Source organism: Coturnix japonica, chromosome 6, assembly GCF_001577835.2.
Source record: "Coturnix japonica isolate 7356 chromosome 6, Coturnix japonica 2.1, whole genome shotgun sequence".
NCBI classification, from domain to species: domain Eukaryota; kingdom Metazoa; phylum Chordata; class Aves; order Galliformes; family Phasianidae; genus Coturnix; species Coturnix japonica.
This window is the reverse complement of record NC_029521.1, coordinates 9,049,577-9,071,691: the sequence shown is the minus strand read 5'-3', so window position 1 is coordinate 9,071,691 and position 22,115 is coordinate 9,049,577. Positions and strand designations below refer to the sequence as shown.

The 22,115-nt window shown below is 47.0% G+C and overlaps 2 protein-coding genes across 6 annotated transcripts; one reads left to right on the top strand and one right to left on the bottom strand.

Annotated features, from left to right (window-relative positions):
* Positions 1-2,291: 2,291 nt before the first annotated feature.
* Positions 2,292-7,316, top strand: AIFM2 (apoptosis inducing factor mitochondria associated 2). Of its 2 annotated transcripts, XM_015866448.2 has the most exons (9): positions 2,292-2,607; positions 3,308-3,423; positions 4,432-4,551; positions 4,633-4,725; positions 5,009-5,117; positions 5,333-5,485; positions 6,030-6,230; positions 6,619-6,820; positions 7,108-7,316. In XM_015866448.2, the coding sequence occupies exons 1-8, from the start codon at positions 2,433-2,435 to the stop codon at positions 6,771-6,773; spliced, it is 1,122 nt and encodes a 373-aa protein (XP_015721934.1). In that variant the 5' UTR covers positions 2,292-2,432; the 3' UTR covers positions 6,774-6,820; positions 7,108-7,316. The 2 variants fall into 2 exon arrangements, with proteins under 2 accessions (XP_015721934.1, XP_015721933.1); XM_015866447.2 differs by lacking the exon at positions 7,108-7,316 and having other exon boundaries at positions 6,619-7,075.
* A 79-nt stretch (positions 7,317-7,395) lies between these two features.
* On the bottom strand, positions 7,396-21,826 carry LOC107315759 (core histone macro-H2A.2). Of its 4 annotated transcripts, none has more exons than XM_032445302.1 (9): positions 21,714-21,826; positions 18,089-18,321; positions 13,371-13,477; positions 12,781-12,978; positions 11,873-11,983; positions 11,123-11,222; positions 10,684-10,773; positions 8,982-9,156; positions 7,396-8,123 (listed from the first exon to the last, which is right to left on the bottom strand). In XM_032445302.1, exons 2-9 carry the CDS (start codon positions 18,258-18,260, stop codon positions 7,958-7,960), a joined length of 1,119 nt encoding a protein of 372 aa, XP_032301193.1. In that variant the 5' UTR covers positions 18,261-18,321; positions 21,714-21,826; the 3' UTR covers positions 7,396-7,957. The 4 variants fall into 4 exon arrangements, with proteins under 4 accessions (XP_032301193.1, XP_015721935.1, XP_015721936.1 ...); XM_015866449.2 differs by lacking the exon at positions 21,714-21,826 and adding an exon at positions 21,208-21,323; XM_015866450.2 differs by lacking the exon at positions 21,714-21,826 and adding an exon at positions 20,752-20,773.
* Positions 21,827-22,115: the final 289 nt, after the last annotated feature.

Below are 22,115 nucleotides of genomic sequence, written 5' to 3'. Positions count from 1 at the left end.
ACCAGGGAATGAGATGGTACCTAATGGTAAGGGGGCTGGGGGCTGCATACGTGGACATTCAGCATTAAATGACAGCCTTGTGTTCTGTTGTGTTTTTTGGTATTTTTTTAAGAGGCTGCATGCCTGACCAGACCGTATTTCTTGGTCTGCATCCCATATTTATTCTGTAATTACACCTTCGGACAAAGGCTGCCTGTCTGCGAGACTGATGTTACTAAGGACACAGTTTTATTATATGCCGTGCTTTAACTGCAATGAAATCCTGGGATGGGTGAGAGGGGCTGAAACCCCAAACCTGTAGGAGCAGGGCCTTGCCAGGGATGTCCCAGCTGGATGAAGCCGACTGAGCTGCTGTTTACACCTGCCCTTATCCGACCACAACGAATGCTGAGTTCCCACCGAATGGCATCGCTGTGAAAAGGGGCTGTGAATAAGCACCAAAACCAAAGGCAATCACTGGGGCTTTTGGAGCAGGGTTTCCCCCAGGGGACAGGAGAGCCCATGCTCCACACCCCCAAAACACCCACACCTCGGGTGAGCCTGGGTACTCACATCCAGAGCTGAGATGGGCTTTGCTCCTTGTAAGTAAAGGTGGCTGTGCTGTCTGACCTGACCAGCACAAGGTGCCCATGGTGCTGAGGGCAGTGATTGATGGGAAGTGGGTAGTGGCTGGTCTTCTCCAGCTGAGGTCACCGAGGTTGGTTAGAGACAGAATAAACAAAACAGGGCCCTGTTGATTTTTGTTAAAAGCAAATTTTACTTATGAGGTAAAAAAAAACAAAACAGCAGCCACTGTTGATGTTTAAGAGCAGATGGAATCTAGTCTGAATTGGTTTTTCCAGGCAATTCTTTGCAGAAGATCCTCTCCCTTGCATGTCTCATCCCCTGGGCCATAACAGAGAACCTCAGGAGATGCCCTGCTAACTCACTGGTCCCGTCACATCTTCAGGGTAGAAGAGTGCCATCACTACGAGTGCCTTTGCCATGCAGGTCGCTGGCAGAAGACAAAGCCCTCTCTGACACTGGTTGAGTCTTTCTGCAGTTGCCTGCTTGCAGACAGCCGGATAAACACCATTAAATAACGCATTAGCCAATGCTGAGCACACACCTGTGCGCAGAGAACTCCCTCCAACCACACACTGTCGAGCACCCGGAGTTTCTTCCTGTTTGCCGGAGGCTGGACATGAGGTTCCTAAAGCGTTCACAAAGGCTCCTTTTTCCACTGTAGTTTGCTTTGGGTCCTGTCTGCACCGCTGGCCTTGTCTTGTTGGTGCATCTCCAGCTCACCGGCTCCGATGATTTCCCCTTCTTATGAAAGGTGGCCTTTAACTTCTGGTGTAACATTGGGCTCACCCGACCTCCCCCCTTGCCCGGGAGCAGAAATAGCACCTGAGCGCAGAAGGCTGTCCCTGCCACTGGCTCTACCTTGATTTGAAGGCAAGAAGAGGAAAAACAAGCTCTCTGGTAGCAATGCCCAGAGGCATTTTGCTTTGTCTCCGAGGCAGGGTTAAGATATTTGCTTTAGGACGAGCAGAGCGCAGCCAGCACTGCTCCGCGGCCGGGCCGCCTGCACCCTCTGGCGGCCGCATCCCTCACAGCATCGATCCCGCACGGTGCTGCTCCATTCCGGCGTGAGCAGGGTCGGGGTTTTGTGCCCCTGGTTTACCTGCGGCCCGCAGTCCAAGCAGCCTGGCGGCCACATTGCTCAGTTCGGGTGCCTCCTCCCCCCTTTAGTTCCGAAAAAGATGCCAAGCGTGCGACACGTGGGGCAGCTCCGCCGGCTCACAAGGCTGCAGTGTGCGCGGCAGCTATATTTACCCGGCTATATTTATCTGGAATGCCACAGGACCCAAAGTCTTTGGGGGCAGCTCCTGTCCTGCAGAACAGCGGGGTCCGGATGTCCCTTGGCCTGCAACCCCTCCTGCCGTCCCGCTATGTCCAGCACAGCGATGCTGGGCTCGTCCTCCCGCAGCCCCTCTCTTACTCCCCATCCTTTCTGTGTGCAGGAACGCTCGCTGGATGCAGGGACGAGCCATCCAGCGGGCATCACCCACCCGCCCCGCAGTCCCAGCCCGTATGCGGTTTTCCCGACAAGCCAGCCATCCTAAAAGGGGCACTGAAGCGACACCCATTCAACCAGCGCTCACAGCTGATAAAGGACAAGGCAAACGCAGACAGCTCCCGCTCTTCATCCACTTTCGGAAGCAAAACAAAAGCCTCTTTTTGGCTCCTGCCCCGTGCCGCAGGGAGCGCTCAGCTCCGCTCAGCCCCGCACCGCCCGCCCATCTCGCGCAGCGCTGAGTCACGGGGCGGGCAGAGGCAGCGCTGCTCCCCTCGCTCGTTCCCAAAGCTCAGCGCCCAACGGCCTCTGCCGCCCGGAGCTCCACGCAAACACTTGTGCTTCTCCTCCTGGCCGAGCCCCGCCGGCCGCCATGGGCTCCAGGCTGTCCGTGGACGACTCCGTGCGCGTCGTCATCGTCGGCGGCGGCTTTGGTGGCATCGCGGCCGCCAGCCAGCTCAAGTCCTGGGCCGTCCCTTTCGTGCTGGTGGACATGAGAGATGCTTTCCACCACAACGTCGCTGCCCTCCGAGCTTCCGTGGAGAGCGGTAAGCCGAGCGGCGCCGGCGGCGTGTTCCCCGTTGCGGCAGCTCAGTGCGAGGGGCAGATGCGCACAGTGCCTCCCCTGCCCGTCTGATGACTATATAATGACTTGGTTCTGGGATAACCCACGCGCTGTCTGCACGACCCCAATCCCCTGGGCTGCAGGAAAAGGAAGTAATAACTATTTGGACAGTCCTATATATATATATATATTTGTATTCTTTCTTTGAGAAGTTGGCTGAAGTGAATGCACCCTAAGTGGAAGGGCAGGGGATTGGCACGGCTTCCTGTGTGTGGCTCATATTGGGGGGGGGGGGGATTGAGCATTGCCTCCCCGCTCCAGGAGCCGGAGATTTAGAGGGGGAAATGTCACATTTGAGGCTGGGAATAAGCACCAAAATGACATCAAAAGCTCGATCCAAGCAGGAAAAATCCTGCCTGCAGGGCCTTGGAGCAGTTGCTGGCAAATCAGTAAGAGATTGTATGCAGGGAGTAGAAACAAAACAGTGTAGCTGGGGTTGTCACCTGATCTCCTAAGAGCTGACTTTATCACCAGCTCCAAGGGAAAGGCCCTGGAATTCAGGGCACAGAGCACACGGTAAGGGCCCATCCCACACTCACAGCTGCATACAGTGCTTCTTTAGGGAAGAAGAGGAGCTGTTAACTTCCATGGAAGGAGATCTCTATTCCCTTTTCTAACCGCAGGATTTGCCAGGAAGACTTTCATCTCCTACTCCACCACCTTTGGCGACAGCTTCCGACAAGGCAAAGTGGTGGGCATAGACCCTGAGAGGCAGCAGGTCCTGCTCAGCGATGGCGAGGTGGGTGGGTGATGCCGTACCTTGTCATGGTAGCTTGGCTGCCTTACCTGGAAGTCAGTCTGGGTACCGTATCTCCTACAGTGCAGGTCAGCCAAACAGATGAACCTGCTCTACCCAGCGCCCTGGGCTCAGAGCTCACACATACAGCGGGTCCTGTTCTGATCTAACCGTCACCTTGGCTGAAACACCTGATTCCAAACTAGCCACAGTATATGCCCTTTGGGCAAGCACTGAGGAATTAAACCAGTGGCCTCCTATGGAGAACTGCCAAAGAGAAAAGCAGGCCCCCAAGCATCTCTTCCAAAACCTAAAAGCTGTGTCTGCTAATAGCATGGCATTTAATCATCCTTGTTGTGCTTGGAAACAGACTATCTTCCCCTTCTTGCATGGAACAGCACTATCTCCTCTAGCCAAGATCAGTGGCCTAGGGCTGTGCTGAATTGTGGTTGTGCTGTAAACACTCCATCCCATCTAGTGCTGATAAGCTTTTATTCACAGTGTTGGATTTGGAGCTCAATTAACCCTGGAGCTCAGATCCTTATCTAACCACAGTGGGGGGGGAAAAAAAAGCAAGCAAATATTGGCAACAGCTCTGGGAACTTCTTTCAGCCAGAGTATCTCACCTCCATTCAGAAGGGAGTGAAGGAGGGAAGTCAGCATGTGCTTGTGCCCATCTGGACCCTGAGCTCAGCACTCAGCTGTAATGACAACCTCAGAGACTGGCGCAGGGATCACAGTATTTTCTATAAGCTTCTAGTAGATTCTGCACAGACCTGGGCCCAGCTGAAGATCAGTGTGCCGCTCAGACCCTGAGGAAGGCAGGTAGATGGCTTCAGCTGGACTAGATCTCTTCCTAGAGCCACTTTCTGACAATGGCAAATACTTTCCCATTTATCAGTGTGGGCTAGAGGAGATGGAACGAGTAAACAGTACCTAGGAAGCAACAACTGTGTTTTAGGCTTTCACTGTAAAAGATCTAACATCCTGTCCAACCCTCCGCCCCTTTAGGAACTTCACTACTCCCACCTCATTCTTGCAACTGGCAGCGATGGACCATTCCCTGGGAAGTTCAACAAAGTCATTGACATGGAAAGCGCCATCCAGACCTATGAAGACATGGTTAAGGAGGTGAGGGGCCAACTTCTTTCTAAGGAAGCATTGCTTGCCTTAGTTTGAGTTGAATAACATCGGTTTCCTCTTTATTTCAAGATTGAGAAATCTGAGCGCATCGTGGTAGTGGGAGGTGGTGCTGCTGGAGTCGAGATGGCTGCAGAGATCAAAACAGAATACCCAGCCAAAGAGGTAGCAGCACTTCAATTACATTTCACTTGTTTCTGAAGCGGTTCTTCCGTGGTCCTCCTGGAGATATTCACAATCACTGTAAGGCATGAAGTTCCAGGCAATGCTTTCTCATCCAAGAGCAACCTGTAGTGCATTACTTGCAACTGTTGGCACTAGATGCCCTTCTTCAGGCTCAGTCTCCCTGATTGTTAGGCAGGGTGTAAGGAAGCTGTCTGTTGCTGTTCCCACACGCAGGGTGTCCCATCCTGTTCCATATGCCCATTTGCTGTTTTGTTGCCAACAGGTCACCCTCATTCACTCAAAAATTGCACTAGCTGATGTAGAACTGCTAGAAAGCGTCCGTCAGGAGGTGAAAGAGATTCTGCTCAGGAAAGGAGTGCGCCTCCTGTTAAGTATGTACTTAATGCCTTTGAAGACATAGACTCTGACACTCTCCAAGCTGCTCTTCCTTTGGCCACAGCATCTCGTTTTTGATGGCCTATTCCCCATTTAACTTTTTGGGACTAAGCATGGCTCCCTTGAATTCCTGTTTCTCTAGATACATCTGGGCTAGCTGGAAACAGCAGCTGAGTAAAGGTCTGTGACCCAGGGCTCTCTGTCACAACAGGTGAGAAGGTCAGCAACATGGAAAACTTCACAACGAACCAGTTCCAGAAGGACATGGTAGTAAGGACAGAAAAGGGCACAGAGGTTGTTGCTGATATGGTGGTCCTGTGCACAGGGATAAAGATTAACTCCTCAGCATACGCCACTGCATTTGGTAAGTGAAAAGCTGCTGCACGGGGGGGAAGCACAGCAGGTCCTCAGAGTCTTCTGCTTGAGTATTTCATGACACAGCAAAAGCCCTAACATCAAATTAAATACTTGGCTATGAAATGTGACCTTCAGAAACATACATGTGCCAAGGCCCTCAGTCTTCCCCAGCTCCTTTTGCTAATACCTCCAAGGAACGTTAGTGCCCTTGTCCAGCACCAGGCAGATTACACCTAGAAGTCAATGGTAATTCCTGCTGCCAAGGGCAGCATTTCATCCCTGTTTGGCCGTCCCTCAGGCTGTGTATGGTAGCTGCTAATCATTCCATGTTTCCACTGAAACATCAAAGAATGACTCACTCATCAGAATGTTAATAATTACCTATTCCAAGTCAGAAAGCATCTCTTGCCTCACATGTAGAAAAAAGGGTGAAAAAAAAAACTTAACCCTTCACTTACTGTCACTGACACATTGATAACAACAGCGTTTTAGAGTCTCAGGCCACAGCACACAACACCAAGCTTCTCAAAACTTACTGTTTCACCAAACAGGAGACAAACTGGCGAGTAATGGAGCTTTGAACGTTAACAAGCACCTCCAGCTGGAAGGCTACGACAACATCTATGCCATTGGGGACTGTGCAAACCTGAAGGAACCAAAGATGGCGTACCACGCTGGGCTGCACGCCAACGTTGTGGTGTCAAACATCATCAACAGCTTGACACACAAGCCGCTTAAAACCTACCAACCAGGTAACATAATCTCTTAGCGCTTGGCCTTAGCAGTTGAGCTGCTTTTCTGCAGGGAACAGCTGTCTTAGAACTTGTCTGGGATACTAATTAGAGGTGAAGTACCCCACAGCTGGGGGTGGCTATAGAGGCTTATAGCTTAGGCTTCATCTTAGTTCTTGCCAAAGACACTGTAGAAGTTGATTACCTGCGTTAGTCTGTGTATGCAATGTGTCCTTTCTTCTCTACTGTCTTTCTGGTATATATATTGGTCAGTTTCAGCCATTCATCTCCCTCCATTGTGCAGCTCCATCACAGCAGGAGAGCCTGAACAGACAGTGGCTCTGTATATGCAACATTCAGTATTTAGCAGTAAAATCAGTAACTTTAAACTTCTGCCTCCTCTTTCCAGGCTCACTAACATTCCTGCTTTCAATGGGTAAGAACGATGGTGTAGGCCAGGTGAACGGATACTATGTGGGACGCCTCCTAGTGACCATTGCTAAAAGTCGGGACCTGTTTGTTTCCAAGAGCTGGAAGACGATGGGACAGACAATGCCCTCTTAATAGGGGATTGGAAATAAACTATCAAGGAACTCAACCACCGGAAGAAGGTGAAGGTGCACTTTTATTGCTTAGAGTTGCTGTCTCCTGCAGCACTTCCTGAAGCTGCATTAAAGGAGTGTTACTGTAATGGGGCAAGAGGCACTTTCCAAGTTAATCAGCACCAAAGTTCTCATCTTAACAAAGGAAGGGCTGGGTTTTTTTTTTCATCCTCTGTTGAGACAGCTCTGGGCAAGAAACCTGGTTTACCTTAATTTGTAAGGATTAACACTATAGTTTTCAACATGTTAGTGGCTTGTTTATCATGTGGGTTTTTTCCTGGCTTTCTCTACTGTAGCTTCTAAAAAGTCTCTGCGTATTACTTGGCTACACTGCTGGTGGAAAGCCTGCCTAAAGCCCTGAAAAGGCTTCAATAATGCTGGAACTCAACAGAATATAATGCAGCTTTGTGTCAGCCTCTCCACAACAGCTTTAATTATGTCATGGCACTACACTTCTGCCAGAAGCTGGTTACCTGTGTGCTAAGTGTCCTACAGTAAGTATTCAGTTTCGGATGCTGCTGGGTTTTTTTTTTCCCCCTTTGAGGTGAGAAATTTTCAGAGCAAAATGAGGTTCATAACAATAATCACACTTGAGAAATCTTTTTCTTATTTTCTTATAAAACAAACAAAAAAAATCACCATGAAATACTCTCAGTAATTACAGAGATTATTGTGAGTAAAAAGCAGAACAGAAGCTCCTCATGCATCACTTCTAATATCTCTTTCCCCACCACTGTGGGCTGGAGGAAAAGTTTTAACATCCACCTTCTCAAGGGAGGAGAAAAGGGAGCAGAACATTTTTAAGAGCTTTCTCTAAAGTGTGTGCATGAAAACTTCATCACTACAAATCTAAAATGAAGTTACTCTTTATAAACTCCTAAACTAAAGTAACAAGGGACACTAAAACTCCTGAAAAGAGATGGTAACTCAATTGCTGAAGGTGGCACAAAGGGCTAGAAGATGCTGACAGCATGAAGAAATCAGACTAAACCCCTCTCATCTCTAGTCACAGCTCTTCATCAAGTCACAACACATCACACTACTACCACTCTCCCTCCTCACCACATTGAAAAAATAAAACCCACCTCTAATGCTTTTAATGCTACTCAAGTTTTTGAAAAATAAAGTTTCATTTGGCTGCTGTTGCTACTTAGCATCTAGCTTGGCCATTTCTTGCACGTAGATGCCAATACTTTCACTGTCGAAGAGCAGAAAGTAAATGTTCTTCAGGGAAGAAGAGCTGGTGCCATCGAAATGGGTGGAAATAGCTCTGAGAGTCACCTGGGCCGCTGTCTGTTTTGGGAAGCAGTTTCTATGTGATCGGGGAAGAAAACAAAACAAGAGAGCATCAGTCACCTGCACAAGCATTAGACACATGATGCTGAAAGGCACAAAGCATAGATGTTCTCACTACAGCCCACTGTTATGACACCATTAGCTGCAGTTGTAAGTAAGTCCCAAAGTTAACTAAAAACAATCAGTAATTACATTTCTAATTAATCCTAGACACACAAACACTATCAGAAAAGAACAACCTCTGCCTTGGTGAGGCTTATGTACAATTTCTCATAATCAGAGACCAAGCAAGATTAGCAATGTACCAGCTTTTAATGAAACAAGAACCAAAACAAAGCAAAAACAAACAAAAAACAGGTAAAGAAAAAACCCACATCCAAAAAAAAACCATCTCTGGATTTCTTAGTCAAGCATGTTTTTGTTTTCTGCAAGTTATCACAGTCTTACAGTTGGCTTGAAAGTTGCCTTTTTAAAGCCAAACTATACTTAAGAAAGTGTGGTTTTCTTTTGAAAGAAAGCATGTGTGTGACTAGCCTGCTTAATATAATCTCCTGGGATGACCTATGTAAAGACCTCCCATTCACCTGGCTCCTGTTGCATCACTGTTATTTAACTTCATTACGATGTCAGTGTAATCTTATTAACATCAGTAGAGTTTTAGTAGCATTCATCACAGCGAAATGAAGGGACATAAAACTGGAGATGGTACAGGCCCAGAGTAGAAGAATGGAAATTACTTGTAATAGAAAACACAGCTCTCCTGAGAGTTAGCTAATTTCCCTCCATCAAGGCTTTCTATCACAGCAGCAGCTCTGGTAGCTCATTACACAATCATTACACAAAGCAGAATCCTCTTACACAGGAAAAGCCATACCTGCCACTGGGGAAAGGGGGGAAAGCCACAGACTTCAACTTCTTGTCTTCTGCGGCTGTTAAGCAGTTCTTGATGGTCTCTTCAAGCTGCTCTTCGCACTTGTCTGAACCCCACTGTGGGATGTGACAGTGGATGACAAACTTTGCTGCTAGCCCGCTGGACTGAGTAAGTGCAGCTACCACAAATGAAAGACATAACGATTAGTTTTGAATAGAAACCACCTTGCAATAACTTCTCAATCGAGTCATTTCGATCTATTCAACCATCTCAATCTGTCTTCGTAACATTACCTCTTCAAAAGAAATCCACTGGGAATTAAAGCAAGCCACGATGACTCATTCACAGTCATACATCTGTACTATCATTACTTGTGTGATCAATTATTATTTCTTTGAGGACCGACGAACCCAGGGTTCATTTGATTAACAGTTATTCAGTGATGTTTAAAGGCTCACTCATCCAGGCACTCTCTGTAACATGCAAACACTTGAAACCTTGTCCTGAACTCCGAATCATTAACTCCCCAGCAGCCATTTCTGCAGTGCTGTCACAGCCTCATCTGAACGCTCTGCGTAAATCCTGCATCACCATTGCATTTCCAGAGCACTAGGGAGCAATACCTGGACCACCTTCACAGCTAAGCCATTTCAGACAACGTTCTGAAAAAACAAAGATGGCTACTGGAAGCATCCACCGGTTGTGTCCAATTTGAAGTTAGCACTTCTAAAATCTGGGCTTTGGGGAATCTTGGGTTGAACACCCAGAAATCAGGTGTGCAATTAATATCCAAAAGTGAAGAATGTGTTTCTAGTTCCCTGTCCACACCTTTAAATTTCAAGCACAAGAGAAGAACTTTGACCATAAAACAACACAGGTATCCTGTGAACAGCACTTGAATTCAAGGCCTGTTAGGCTGGAGCCCAAGTGTTTGCAGTAGATCTCCAGTGATAAAACTCCTTTTATTATTTGCCTCAAAACCAGTGGAAGTGGTAACTTCAAACATACCAACACAACAGTACTTGTCTGACAGAGTACAATTTTCCTTCCATTAAGCTAAGATTATCTTCTTTCCTGGAACTAGCTAAAAGGAATCTATTTCTTAGCTCTTTTGTAATTTGTATTTCAATAATGTAGCTGTAATGCCTGGGAGAAGAGCACCAACTGCTCTTCAAAACACATCCTAGTTCTTGTGATTCTATCACTTCTACCTTTATTTGTGTGCAAAGATAGTTGCTTTGGTTGCATTGTTCAGTATAAAGCAGGATAATTTATAAATTACCGTTGTTCATACAGCTCATAGGTTAGGCTAAGAGCTGTCTCTAATTCTCACTAAGAAATGTGGTGCAAATGGGAGAGGAAAGATGGCACAGAGGTGAAAGCAGAAGTTTCCCTTCACTTTCAGACTCCCACAGACAGGAATTGCCTGCTGGAACTTACGGTGGTGCTTCAAAGTACAAAGACAGGATGTACACAGCACAAAGGTATCCTACTCCTCTTCCTTTCCCCCTCAACTCCCTGTCCTCAAACAGGCTGTCCATACCAGCAACAACTTAAGGGAAGAAACAGAAACACTTACATCACATAAGCAAAGGCACATATGAAATCAAGAACAGGTAAGAACATCAAGAGAAAAGAATATATGGGATGACATTTCCAACTGAGCACATTATATATTATATATATATATATATATATATTTTACCTTCAGCAACTTCCAAAGGTCCTTGAGATTTGCGAAGCTCCTTCACTGTTTCTAAAAACTCTTTCCCTCCTGCCTTTTCCAAAGCTTTGCCTGCAAGGACACAGAGCAAGAAGGCCTTGTCTCTGTATTCCCAGCAAAATAAAACCAAACCAACAACTCCATGTGAATTGAGAGAAAAAACACCGTGCACATACTGCCATGTTTTCCTCTATGAGCAGCAGCTGTGTTTATGTTTAGGACAAAGTTTACTTATTACTGGTTTTGAAAAACCTGAAAGGACATTTCCCCTGGCTTATGATTAAAACAGTTAAGAACGGTACTACTACTCAACATACACACCCCAGCACTTTCCTGAAATCACTTCTCAAATGATTACATAAAACAATGATCCAAAAAGCCAACTTTAGAGCTGCTTTGCCTGTGTGCAGCACAGCCTCACCTATTTCCTCCTTGAGGTCTATTTCAGCAGTTGTGGGGTGAACGATGCCTTCTACTTTCATGGAGCCAATATGGCTGATGTCACTCTGTGTCAGAGAAAGCTGCAAGGATAAGAGTAGAAAGCATCAAAATAGTAATAAGTGTGAAATATTTTCTTATCAAAAAAGGGGCAGGACTCATAATTTGCAGTTTTACTGTATTCAATAAGACCAATTCTGATTTTTAGCCTTTAGTATGCACATTGCTCACGCTGCATCATGATACACCCATAACTGAGATGCCAGCTCCACGTTCTGCTATTGGATTCATGTTCTAGCATCACACTTTGAAAAAGAAACACTGACTGTGGAAACTCTTCTGCTTAAAAAAACTCTCCTTCTTTGCGAGTACAGAAGAGGAGAAGGGTTTTAAAATAAATAAAAATAGCCTCTTATAGATAATAAACAGCCTAGGATGTTAAACCTGGTTTGAAACTATACTAGACACTGTGCAGCCAAGTCCAAATTGAACTCTGCTATAGGTTGGGCCATGAAATTAATCAGTTTGGATCTCTAAAGAAAAGTTGACCAGCACTGCTCTCGTGAATCAATCTGCAGACAAGTTTTTGAGACCTTTTGATTTAAGTGAGTTCTGGCCTTATATTTAGGAACACTAAAGAAGAAGGTGGAGAACATTTTTTAATGCTGATAGATCTAAAGCAACATTCTGTTTATGCTAGGCTCCATTTCTGTTATATTCTAATTTGTGTTACCTTTTGTCCTGGCACAAGGCTCTTGGAGGACAAGATGGTGAAACCATCCCCAGGTCCATCTTCAGATGTTGAATTTGAAGCTCCTTCCTTTTCATTGTCCTTCTGTTTATTCTAATTGTGGGGGGGTAGGAAGGGGGTTGGATGCAAATAAATAAGACATCTTAAAGGAAAAAAAATCAGTGCCTACCATTATCCAGTAATGGACAGATTTAATCAGGTATGACAAATTTCATCACACATTACTCATAGCTTTTTATTCCACAAACATGATCTAACAACAGAAGCCTTCACTGATTGTAAAATGTTAAATGAAAATGTAAAAACATTAGTTGTACTTGTGAGGCACTACATATGTTTGTAAACATATTAAGAGTTCAGGGCACACCCCTCCATCTGTGATTTTTCTGATAATTAAGGTTGTATTTATGGATGGGTGTGCTCGCTACTGTCTGTTTTTACTGCTAACAAAACAGAGCTCACACTAAATCAAACAGCAACCAAGTCAAATACTCCAGTCTGAAGGGGAAAAAAAAAATCATGTAAAAAAAATAAATTCAGCTAACGAGTCAGATCTCCATTCCTATCTGCAGAAGTGAACCACCTCACCTCCATACAAACAGCTGGAGTGACAAAATGGTATAGAATCATATAGAATCATTATGAATCATTAAAGTTCCCTCTTAAGTTTTAAAGGTTTCAGTTATGGAAATTCATTACAGAAATACTGTGATAGTCATCTTCCCCTTCATTTCTGATGTGCCTATTATCAACTCCTACCTTCTGTTTCCAGTTAGGACCAACAAATAATTAATACAGAGGCACAAATTTATTCCTCCTGATAATCATAATTGGTTTGGATCCAATTCTTCTGGCATACACCCTGTATCTCATATCTGCCCCAAGCTTACCTTTTTAGGTGTCCGAGCCTTGTTAGACTTTGTTTTCTTCCCACTCTTTTTGTTCACTATGGATTTCCTTCCCTTCTTCTCAGGAGCAGGGGAAAGGATCGTCTCAGATTTGCCTTTGGCACCCCGTTTCTTGGCTAGAAGCTCTGGCTGAATTCTGGGCAGGACCCCTCCACTTGCTATAGTCACACCTTTTAGCAACTGCAAGGAAAAGTGGAACAAAGGAGCGTTTTATAGATTCTCTGTCTGCACTCAAAACAACGCTCGCTGACTACACTACACGTAGGTAGAGCCCACACTTCCTAAAGCAACGTGTTTTGTGTATCAGAAGAAAATCCTGCTAAGAGAGAAAAATCTAGCATGTCCCAGTGAAATCAGTCAGCATATCTCAGAGAACTGCTGCTCTACTTTCAGTCTCACAGTCTTTCTGCATAACTGGGTGACTCACAAGCAGCAGATGAGGGCAAGAGGAGACATGCACCTGCAGGCATGTAGAAGTATTCCACAGTCAATCAGAGTCAAAGCACTGCAAACAACTGTCTGTTGTTCATGCTATAGCATCCGACTCACACTGCAATGGAAGAGAGTAGTACCTGATTCAGCTCTTCATCATTTGCTACTGCCAGGAGGATGTGTCTGGGGGCAATTCTTCCTTTCTTGTTGTCTCTTGCTGCATTTCCTGCCAGTTCTAGAATTTCAGCTGCAAGAAACAGTGAGACAAAAGGGAGTAATAAAAATGCAACTTGCATGCACCCTTCATACACTTTTCACATTCCTTTTCAATATCCATTTACCTTTCCAGGGGTATTTCCCCATTTCAGCGATCTTTGACACAGAAACACAGATAACAAATGACAGACAATATATTTGTAAACTTACATGAAATCATTTATCCTCCCTAATTCCCAGGAGGATAGTTAGCAGAAAATACACTAAGTTTGGTTCACACAGCATTCTTTATGAGTCTCATGCCAGAGAGAGATTATTATATTATTATTTCAAGTAATAAAAAGAACAAAAACACTTAAATGTACATAAGCAGTCAAAAATTTAGCAATAGGCCTGTAACAACAAAACAGCAAAGCATGCAATGAAACCCCAAACCTATTTCAGACAGTTCTGACAAAACAGCAAGGATTCTCAGGACCAAGTTAGACAAAGACTGAGGTGCATTTAAAGAGATACTTGGAAAGCCAACAAACTAGCCAGGCAATGCTGCGATTTGGCATTAAAGGGCATTGAAGATCTGTGAGAAGCTTTATTTCAAAACAAGATACGAAAGGTTTGACTTTGATGCAAGCAGAGAGACAACGTAAGAGCTTCAATGTAAAAACTACTTGGTAGGAAGTTTTCTGTGCCTCCTGGGACAGTGCTCCTGTCTTGGTTTTATCAACAATATGGGTAAAAAAGTTACAGCTCATCACTGTTCTGCTGAAGGTGTCTTACTCCCATTTAATCAATTACACAAAGAACTGTAACTATTTGAAGAATTTCCATGAAAAAATCTCATGGGAATCCATCTAACGCTCTCAAGCTAAAATCCAGAGGATTTCAACAAGAGGTTTAGCTCTAGGTTCACGGGAAAGAGACCAGCTTTCAGTTTCTCTCAGTGAGAAGTTCATCCTTGTCATCCAGTTTTACTCCTACAGAGCACATGTAACTGACTGTTAGAGATGTCAAAGCCATCGTTTAAAACTACAGGCCAAGGGGCTGCAAGGCTGGAGCTTTTGGATCCCTGACCTCTGCCAGCAGAGCTAATGCAGTAGCAGACAGCAGGAACAGATTGCCATCCAGTGTGCAGACCAGCATAGAGCAAGAAGAGAGACCCATACTTCTCCAGCAGGTTTTGCAGATTTATGCTGACAGCAGATGAAAACCGCAGCAGGAAGACAAAGAAACAACGAGATATACTTACCTGTGTGGTTACCGAAGTTCTTTCAGATGTGCCAACAATAAGCACATCCTGCTAACCGTGTGCTCACCCCACTCCCCCAGGTTCTGGGTCCTTTGGCCAGCAGCATCCTGATGGTGCATTCAAATGTCCTCTGCCTAATGTTGAGAGCAAAAAACGCAGAACACTCAAATGCCAGGCACTATTCATCTACCACAGGACACCAGGAAGAAGGGGATCCAAGGCAGAGAAGATGTAGGGCAGACTGCAGAGTATGCATAGAAATAACTTATCAAGGGATGCCAATTATTTGCATAAGTAAATAATTGCCTTAGCTTCTTCTAATAATTCTCTATGCCTATTTCTCTAATGCTGGAGGCTTCAGAATGGAGGTAGGAACTCAAAAGTCTTAAGAGTACAAAAAGGCACTTGCAAAAACAACAAACCAGAAGCATTAAATCTGGAGGCTGCAGCTATCACATCCTCCACTGGTAAGAACAGATCCCTAAAGAAACTGTTTCACATTTCAAGCAGAAACATCACTGACAGCTGAGGTCATCTTAGCTCTACAGAGACAGTATGAGAATGCAACTCCCACAGTAAGGCCCTACACTGCAGCAAGTGCTCTTGAAATTGGGATCTGGATGTTCTCAGACATATTTTATGTCTGAACAGCATTAAGAATTAAAGCTAGATCTGAAATAACCTTGCTTCCCTTAAGATTCAAGATCCGTATAGGACGACTTTACATTGGAAGTGTAACTTCAAATTTCAGCTGGTCCTTGTCTCTACACAACACACACGTAATTAAAGCTCAGCTGTAGGCAATCACATTATCTGCATTTAAAAATCAAAGAGTTCCTTGGACTCTTGACTAACAGACAGTACAATATACTGAGCGTTACTGTGTTTGGATCTTGGACTTGCATAAGTGAACCCCAAAAGATGTTTTAAGCCTTTTTACTAGATGCTTTTCTCCCTGTTTGATCAGGGCTCAGGACTAGGAAAGAACCTGTTTTACAACCAACAAAAGCAGCAGCCAGCCTACAACCTGAATGGGATTCCATCTTCTTTCCCTGTGACACACAGGAAAAAAAAGAGATTTGGAACATGCAGGAACTAAAAGCATCTCACTCAAACCAAAGCCCGCTTTTCTGAAGCACTCAGTTGGACTGATAAGGAAGCTAAACAACTACTGATCACAGAAGTGGAAGGATTTCAGACTCTTCCCCTTCAAGATAAGTTCTGACAGTTCCTGTAACTCTACCACATACAAATCTGCCTGTAACACCACTGGCCTGAAAAGAGGCACCGGATGGAGTTCTCTGTACATTCACGAGTGGAGAAATATCCGCTCACTTTGTCTCCTGACAGCAGATGAGAACAACCTGACCAAGGATGCCAGCTGACGCCTTCTGAAGGAGGAAGCATTGCTGGTGTTGTCAGCTCCTCTCACCAGCACACCACTCATATTTCTTCTGCTTCTTAAGCAAGAGCTGCCTGAATTCTCTGCCTACATTTTGCTAAGGTACACTACGGGACACATTCAAATGATGTTCGACTCAAGTGATGATGACTAAAGTCAGCCACACCCACGCTGGCACACATGTGTTGCAAAGTCCATAAATCCAATGAGAGTGAGGTCAATTCTGCATGGATTTTTGATTCTGAAGGCAGTGGAGCCCAACTAGTAATTCCTAATTCCTATCCAGTAACAACAAGCTCCTGGATAGGAATTAAGTTGCACTTTTGCAATATGACTTTTCAAGCCTAAGATATGAAATGGGATAGAGAGATTGAAAAAAAAAAAAAAAAAAAAAAAGCTTTAGATCCCCAGCAAGATCTTTCTCACATTAGCCAATCAGTTGAGATAAGAAGGAACTCTTCTAAAGATACACTGTACTGACTGCTGGCACTTTTACAATGGAGCTGATAAGCCAAGCCTCAAGTTCAGCATTAGTAATAGCTATGGGCTGCAGCCACAATCTTTCTTGCAAAGGAAAAGGGGTATCTAGTGGTACAAAGAACACATCCCAATGCCAAAAGACAGACCGCATGGCAGCTGGGATGAGGATGCTCAGGTTGTATGCACACCATTGGATGATGCCAGTCAAGAGGCTCAGGACTTTAAGCCACTGACAAACCACAGACATGGCTGAATGCTCCTGGAAGAGTCCATCCTATGTCCTGTACAGACACCACACAGCTTCGGTCCAAGCTGGCACCTCCTGCCTCATCCATCCTGTCTATTTCCCAACCATGATTGCTTTCCCTGCCCATTCACCTTCCCTGGGCAACCTACACCTGACACTTCTACCTCAGCTTCCTTCCTGGACCATCTTCCTTCCTGCCCCATCTACTCTTCTCAGACTTAGTCTTACTTGCTAAGCTCTTCTCCAGCAGCACCTCCCTTCTCCCAGTCCCTGTTTTTCCAGCTTGCTCTCCAGTGCTGCATCCTGCTGTTCAGACACCCTCTGTCAGTTATTATCCCAGTCTGCAGTTCAACCCTCCCCACTAAACAGATTCACCCTCAGCAGTCTCTAATGTCAACATTCTTATAAGGTTCAGCTCCATGAAACATTCTTACAAATGCCTTAACATAGCAAAATAAAACAGTTCAGCCTGCTTCTGTGAAGCCTATGTATCTAGCAATTTTCTGAGTAGACGCTATGTTGCAAGCACTCAAGGAAACTCTGTAAACCATGGATTTCCCTGCAAGAGCACAACTGCACCAGCTCCACTGAGAGAGATTCCTGCAGTTGGAAGGTTTGATTTCTAATGCATGAAATGGGATTGTGCAACTACAAACACACGTATGTGTATTACGTAGGGAAAGGTCTCCTCCAAAGCCATTTAGAACTACTCTATGAAGGAAGACAAGTGGAAAATACAAACACATCAGCTCTCACATGGCGTTACACAAAAAGCAGAGGGAGATATGCTCAGCATCTTGGATTTCAATTCTGTTTTTCAACAGCGTTTTGTTTTAAAACAAGCTCCATACTTAACTCCTAAAGGGGCTGGAGATTCTCTAATGCACCTCAGTCTTGATCTGTAACTCATAAGCAACTTGAACTAGAATCCTCTCTCCACCGGGTGTTGTAACAATTCGGTAAGGAGCTGTTCTCCACACTTAACTAAGGAGGTTCACAGGGCAAGCCACAATAGCACAACACATCACAGCATGACATCCACACCTTTCTGTTATGGGGATTTAATAGAGCAAGCCAGAAAGATGTTTTTGGCATCTCTGAAGGAGAGAATTTCCATCCTCAGCCTCTTCCAGAAGCAATTCATTGCCGTGAGCATTTTAAGCCAACATCAACATGTCCCGCATCTCTCAGAGGTGCTGAGCACGCTCACATCTCATCCCATAGACATTGTGCATGCCCAGCACCTCCAATATCAGGCTCTGTTTACCTGCTAGATACTCTATGACAGCTGCCATGTAAACCGGTGCTCCAACACCTATTCGGTACTTGTATGTTCCTTTCTTTAAGTAGCGCATCATCCTCCCCACGGGGAAAATAACACCTGCCCTGCTGGAGCGTGACAGCTTGGACATTTTCTTCTTCCCACTGCGGCCTGACATCTTGCAGCTTTGTGCTTTTCAGTTTGCTAGTGATCCTTATTCCCTTGCTCCAAGCTGACAGCTGCAAGAGAAAAGAAATAAGATCGGTGCTCAGCATGTGAGGAACATCTTTAAACATCATCAACTCATTCTTCCAGATGAAAAAATAACAAACCCAAACACAGGCTCAGCTGAGCTTTCTGAAGGCCTTTTCCCCCTGCATCAAGACCTACTCCAGGCTGTACAAAGGTGAAATGAAAATATCTTGTTTTCTCCTTGCTTTTCCATATAAATAAGTGACAAACCTGGAGGCAGCCCCATCACCTTTACATGCCAGCGGTCTTAAAGAGCAGAGCAGTTTTCACTCTTAATGGCTTCCCTGTTACTTGATTAACTGTTTCCAAAACTTGCTTTTAGTTCCATTTTGGTCACTGCTCACGGTCTTATTATGGCCTTTGTTACAACACAGCAGACCAACATTTGCTCCTCTGAGTTCAGTGAGGAGCTTATGACAAATGGGTTCTTCTACACAGAGGGTCACTCATCGCAGACATTCACTGAAGCCACCTTATCACAGACAGCCAAAATCAAGGGTGGGTGCCCACAACAATCTGACCTGAATGCTGGTTCTGCTCGTGATGCCAAGGAAATCCAACTACCACAAGGTCTGCAGCGGTCTATACAACCCTGGTGTGTCCCCATCTGTCACTCATATAATATATCACATGCAGTAAGAAAAATTACAACACAATTCCAACGCAAGTTGGAAAAGATTAAACCAGCAAACCTACCAGACATGGGCATGTCAAAACTTTCGTCGCTCATCACCCCATTTGGAGTTGTCTGAGCACTGCCAGCATGGGATTGCCAGGGGGTGATAAACAAGCTCATAAACTGCCACTTGCAGGTGTGGATTAAAAGGCAATGAGCACTTGAAGCAGCTCTAAGTGACAGCATTTCCCAAGCAATGCATTCATTGCATTTATGTGGGACTGAGAGGTTGTGTAAGACAGACCAGTCGCAAGCAGCATTCTGTTTCAAAGGAATATGCTACTGAGGATCGTGCATCTAAGTTGTATTAAGTTAATGCCTCGTGTATATTTGCTGCAGTAGTCCAAATCCCATTTGCTTGAAAATCAGTGAGGAGAAAAGGAATGAAATACATAAAGCAAACACCATGAGGTTTGCATACACAGACAATACTTGGGTTGCGCTTGATCTGATAGAAAACCAAAACATGTTTGTATAACAAAGCACACTGCTCCAGGGCACGTTGTTACAATACATTACTTCTGTGTGCAATTAAACATATTTGGCTTGTTCTTCTGCCTTCAAGTTGCTTCCTTGGCCTCTGCAAGTCTCACCCATCTCTTCCCCTACTCTCAAGGCAGACTTTGGTTTCCCCCAGCGCTTTTCCAAATACACTGTTGTTACCAGAGCAGGAACACGTGCACAGCTTTACATCAGCCTAAGCACAAAAGTGGGCCTTGCTGGCTCACCTCTGCCACAGACAGGGGTCTGGTTTACCAGGGAAGATGCTCAACACCTCCCCCTGACACAGCCACACCATGTACCCATCTGAACAGCACCAGGGCTGCCCCAGATGTTCCCATCAGGTGATGCAATTAAACGCAGAGAGCTCATCAGCTCTTTTACACTCAAGTCCACCCACACCAACTCCCTCATCGCCAACTGATGCACTGTCTGGGTTTGCCCTTATAAACTATAGTCTCTCATAAAGCCATCACTGTGCCATTTACTCAATGTCCGTGGTCAATGTGTTGGAAGAGCTGCACCCACACATAGCTAACAGGTCATCACATCACCGGGCTTGGGCAATGCAAAGCAATTAGTACTTCCACCCCCTAATTGGTCATGCTCACACCTACTAAACCACACCACCAACACCCTCACAGATCACAGAATGACCTGGGTTGGAAGGGACCTCAAGGATCATGTAGTTCCAACCCCCTGCCTGGCAGGGCCACCAAACATACACATTTACTAGATCAGGTTGCCCAGGGCCCCGTCCAACCTGGCCTTGAACACCTCCAAGGACGGGGCATCCACAACCTCCCTGGGCAGCCTGTTCCAGGGCCTAACCACTCTCCTAGTGAAGAACTTCCCCCTAACATCCAACCTAAATCTTCCCTCTTTTAACTTAAAACCATTTCCCCGTGTCCTGCTATTATCAGCCCTTTCGAAGAGTTTACTCCCCTCCTGGGAGTAAGTTCCCTTCAGGTATTGAAAGGCTGCAATGAGGTCACCCCGCAACCTTCTCTTCTCCAGGCTGAACAAACCCAACTCCCTCAGCCTGTCCTCATAGGGGAGGTGCTCCAGCCCCCTGATCATCTTCATGGCCCGCATCGCTACGGGGATGGAGCACAGCACAAAGGGAACAAGCAGGCCAGGCCTTCCTCTGGGACTCAAACCAAAGCCCAGCAGCGGCTTTTTGGTGCGTGTGGCAAAGCGCTCCGCCCTACTCCCTCCAGCCCTCAGCCCGCTCCCCTACCCCACACACGCCCCCTCTGGCAGCACGCAGCGCTTTATGTGCCCGTTCCCCCGCCCCACCGGGCCGGCTCAGAGGCGGCGCTGGCGGTGCGGAGCGCTGCCATTGGCCGCTGTCACGCACGCTCTGTACGTGGCGCCGCCGTGGAGGCGCGGCCGCCGCTTTCCCGCGCGCACGCCCCCCTCCGTCCCCCGCCGCCGCCCCCCCCCGGTTCCCTCCCGCCGCCGCGTCGCTTCACCCGCCGAGGGGCGGCGGGGCCGGGCCGTGCAGCTCCGGGCCTCACCGCGCCGCCGCTCCCCGGGGAGGCCTCTCGCCCTCTATTGCCACAGCGGCTGCCCCAAGGCCGTGGCTCCGCTCGGTGCCGCCTCCATTCCGCCATTCCGCCCCCGGCGCGGAGAAAGGACCGGCGGCGGAGGAGGAGGTTCCGGCTGGGGTACAAGTGCCGCCCGCCGCCCTCACCTGCCGCTCCCGCCGCCTCCTCTCGTCGTGCCGCGCTCCGTGTCTCGCCGCCCCCCCCGGCCCCGCTCGCTCCGCCTCAGCCGCCGCTCCCCGCCCGTGCCGTACGTGGGGATGGCGATGGCGGCGGCTCCTCTCGAGGGGGGTGGCAGGGGTTTCCTCCCGCTCCGCATACCGCCTCTAGGAGGAGTCAGTCCCCGGCCCCGTTGCAGCCCCCCTCTCGCCGCCGCCCTCCCCGGGCCCCAGGGCCGCCGCCGCCGCCTCCTCCTCCCCCGCCGGGCTGCGGGCAGCGGGCCCGGCCGGAGCCCCGGCGCCTCCCGAACAAAGGGAGCCGGCGCTCTTTGTGTCGGGGCAGCGCTTGGGCCGCACGGCCGCGACTAAGCGGGGCCCGCTTTTATTTGTCCCCGCCGTTGTGCGGATGGGAGACCTCTGCGCTACGCCACGAGCGCTTGCGTAGCGAGTGTGACGGGCTGTCGGCGGTACCGAAGCGATCGGGCTCCTTAACGCACCTTCAGCACTTAACGCGCCTTTAGCAGCGATCTCGGGGAGAGCCTTGCGTGTAACGAGGTGCTGCTGTCATCCGTGTACAAACACCGCACGCTGCCTTCTCCTGTTGGGGCCTGCAGGGAAGGCACAGCGCTGAGCAGGTGGCTCCAGTGCGGCCATGGAGGCACCCGTGCATCCTGCATCTCTTTGTTGCTTTAAAACACACCGAGGGCTGCTGGCCGGATGGAGCTGGGGCTGTGCCCCTGTGCAATTGTGCTCCGTAAGGAGTTGGAGCTTGAAGCTGTTCTGCTGGGTTATGTATGTTGTGGGCCAAAGGAAAAGGGTGTGACTGGTGTCAGCCCGGAGCTCCTCGCTGTGATGAGATGCTCTGCCCACAACTGCTGGGCTTGGCATTCTTTGGAATG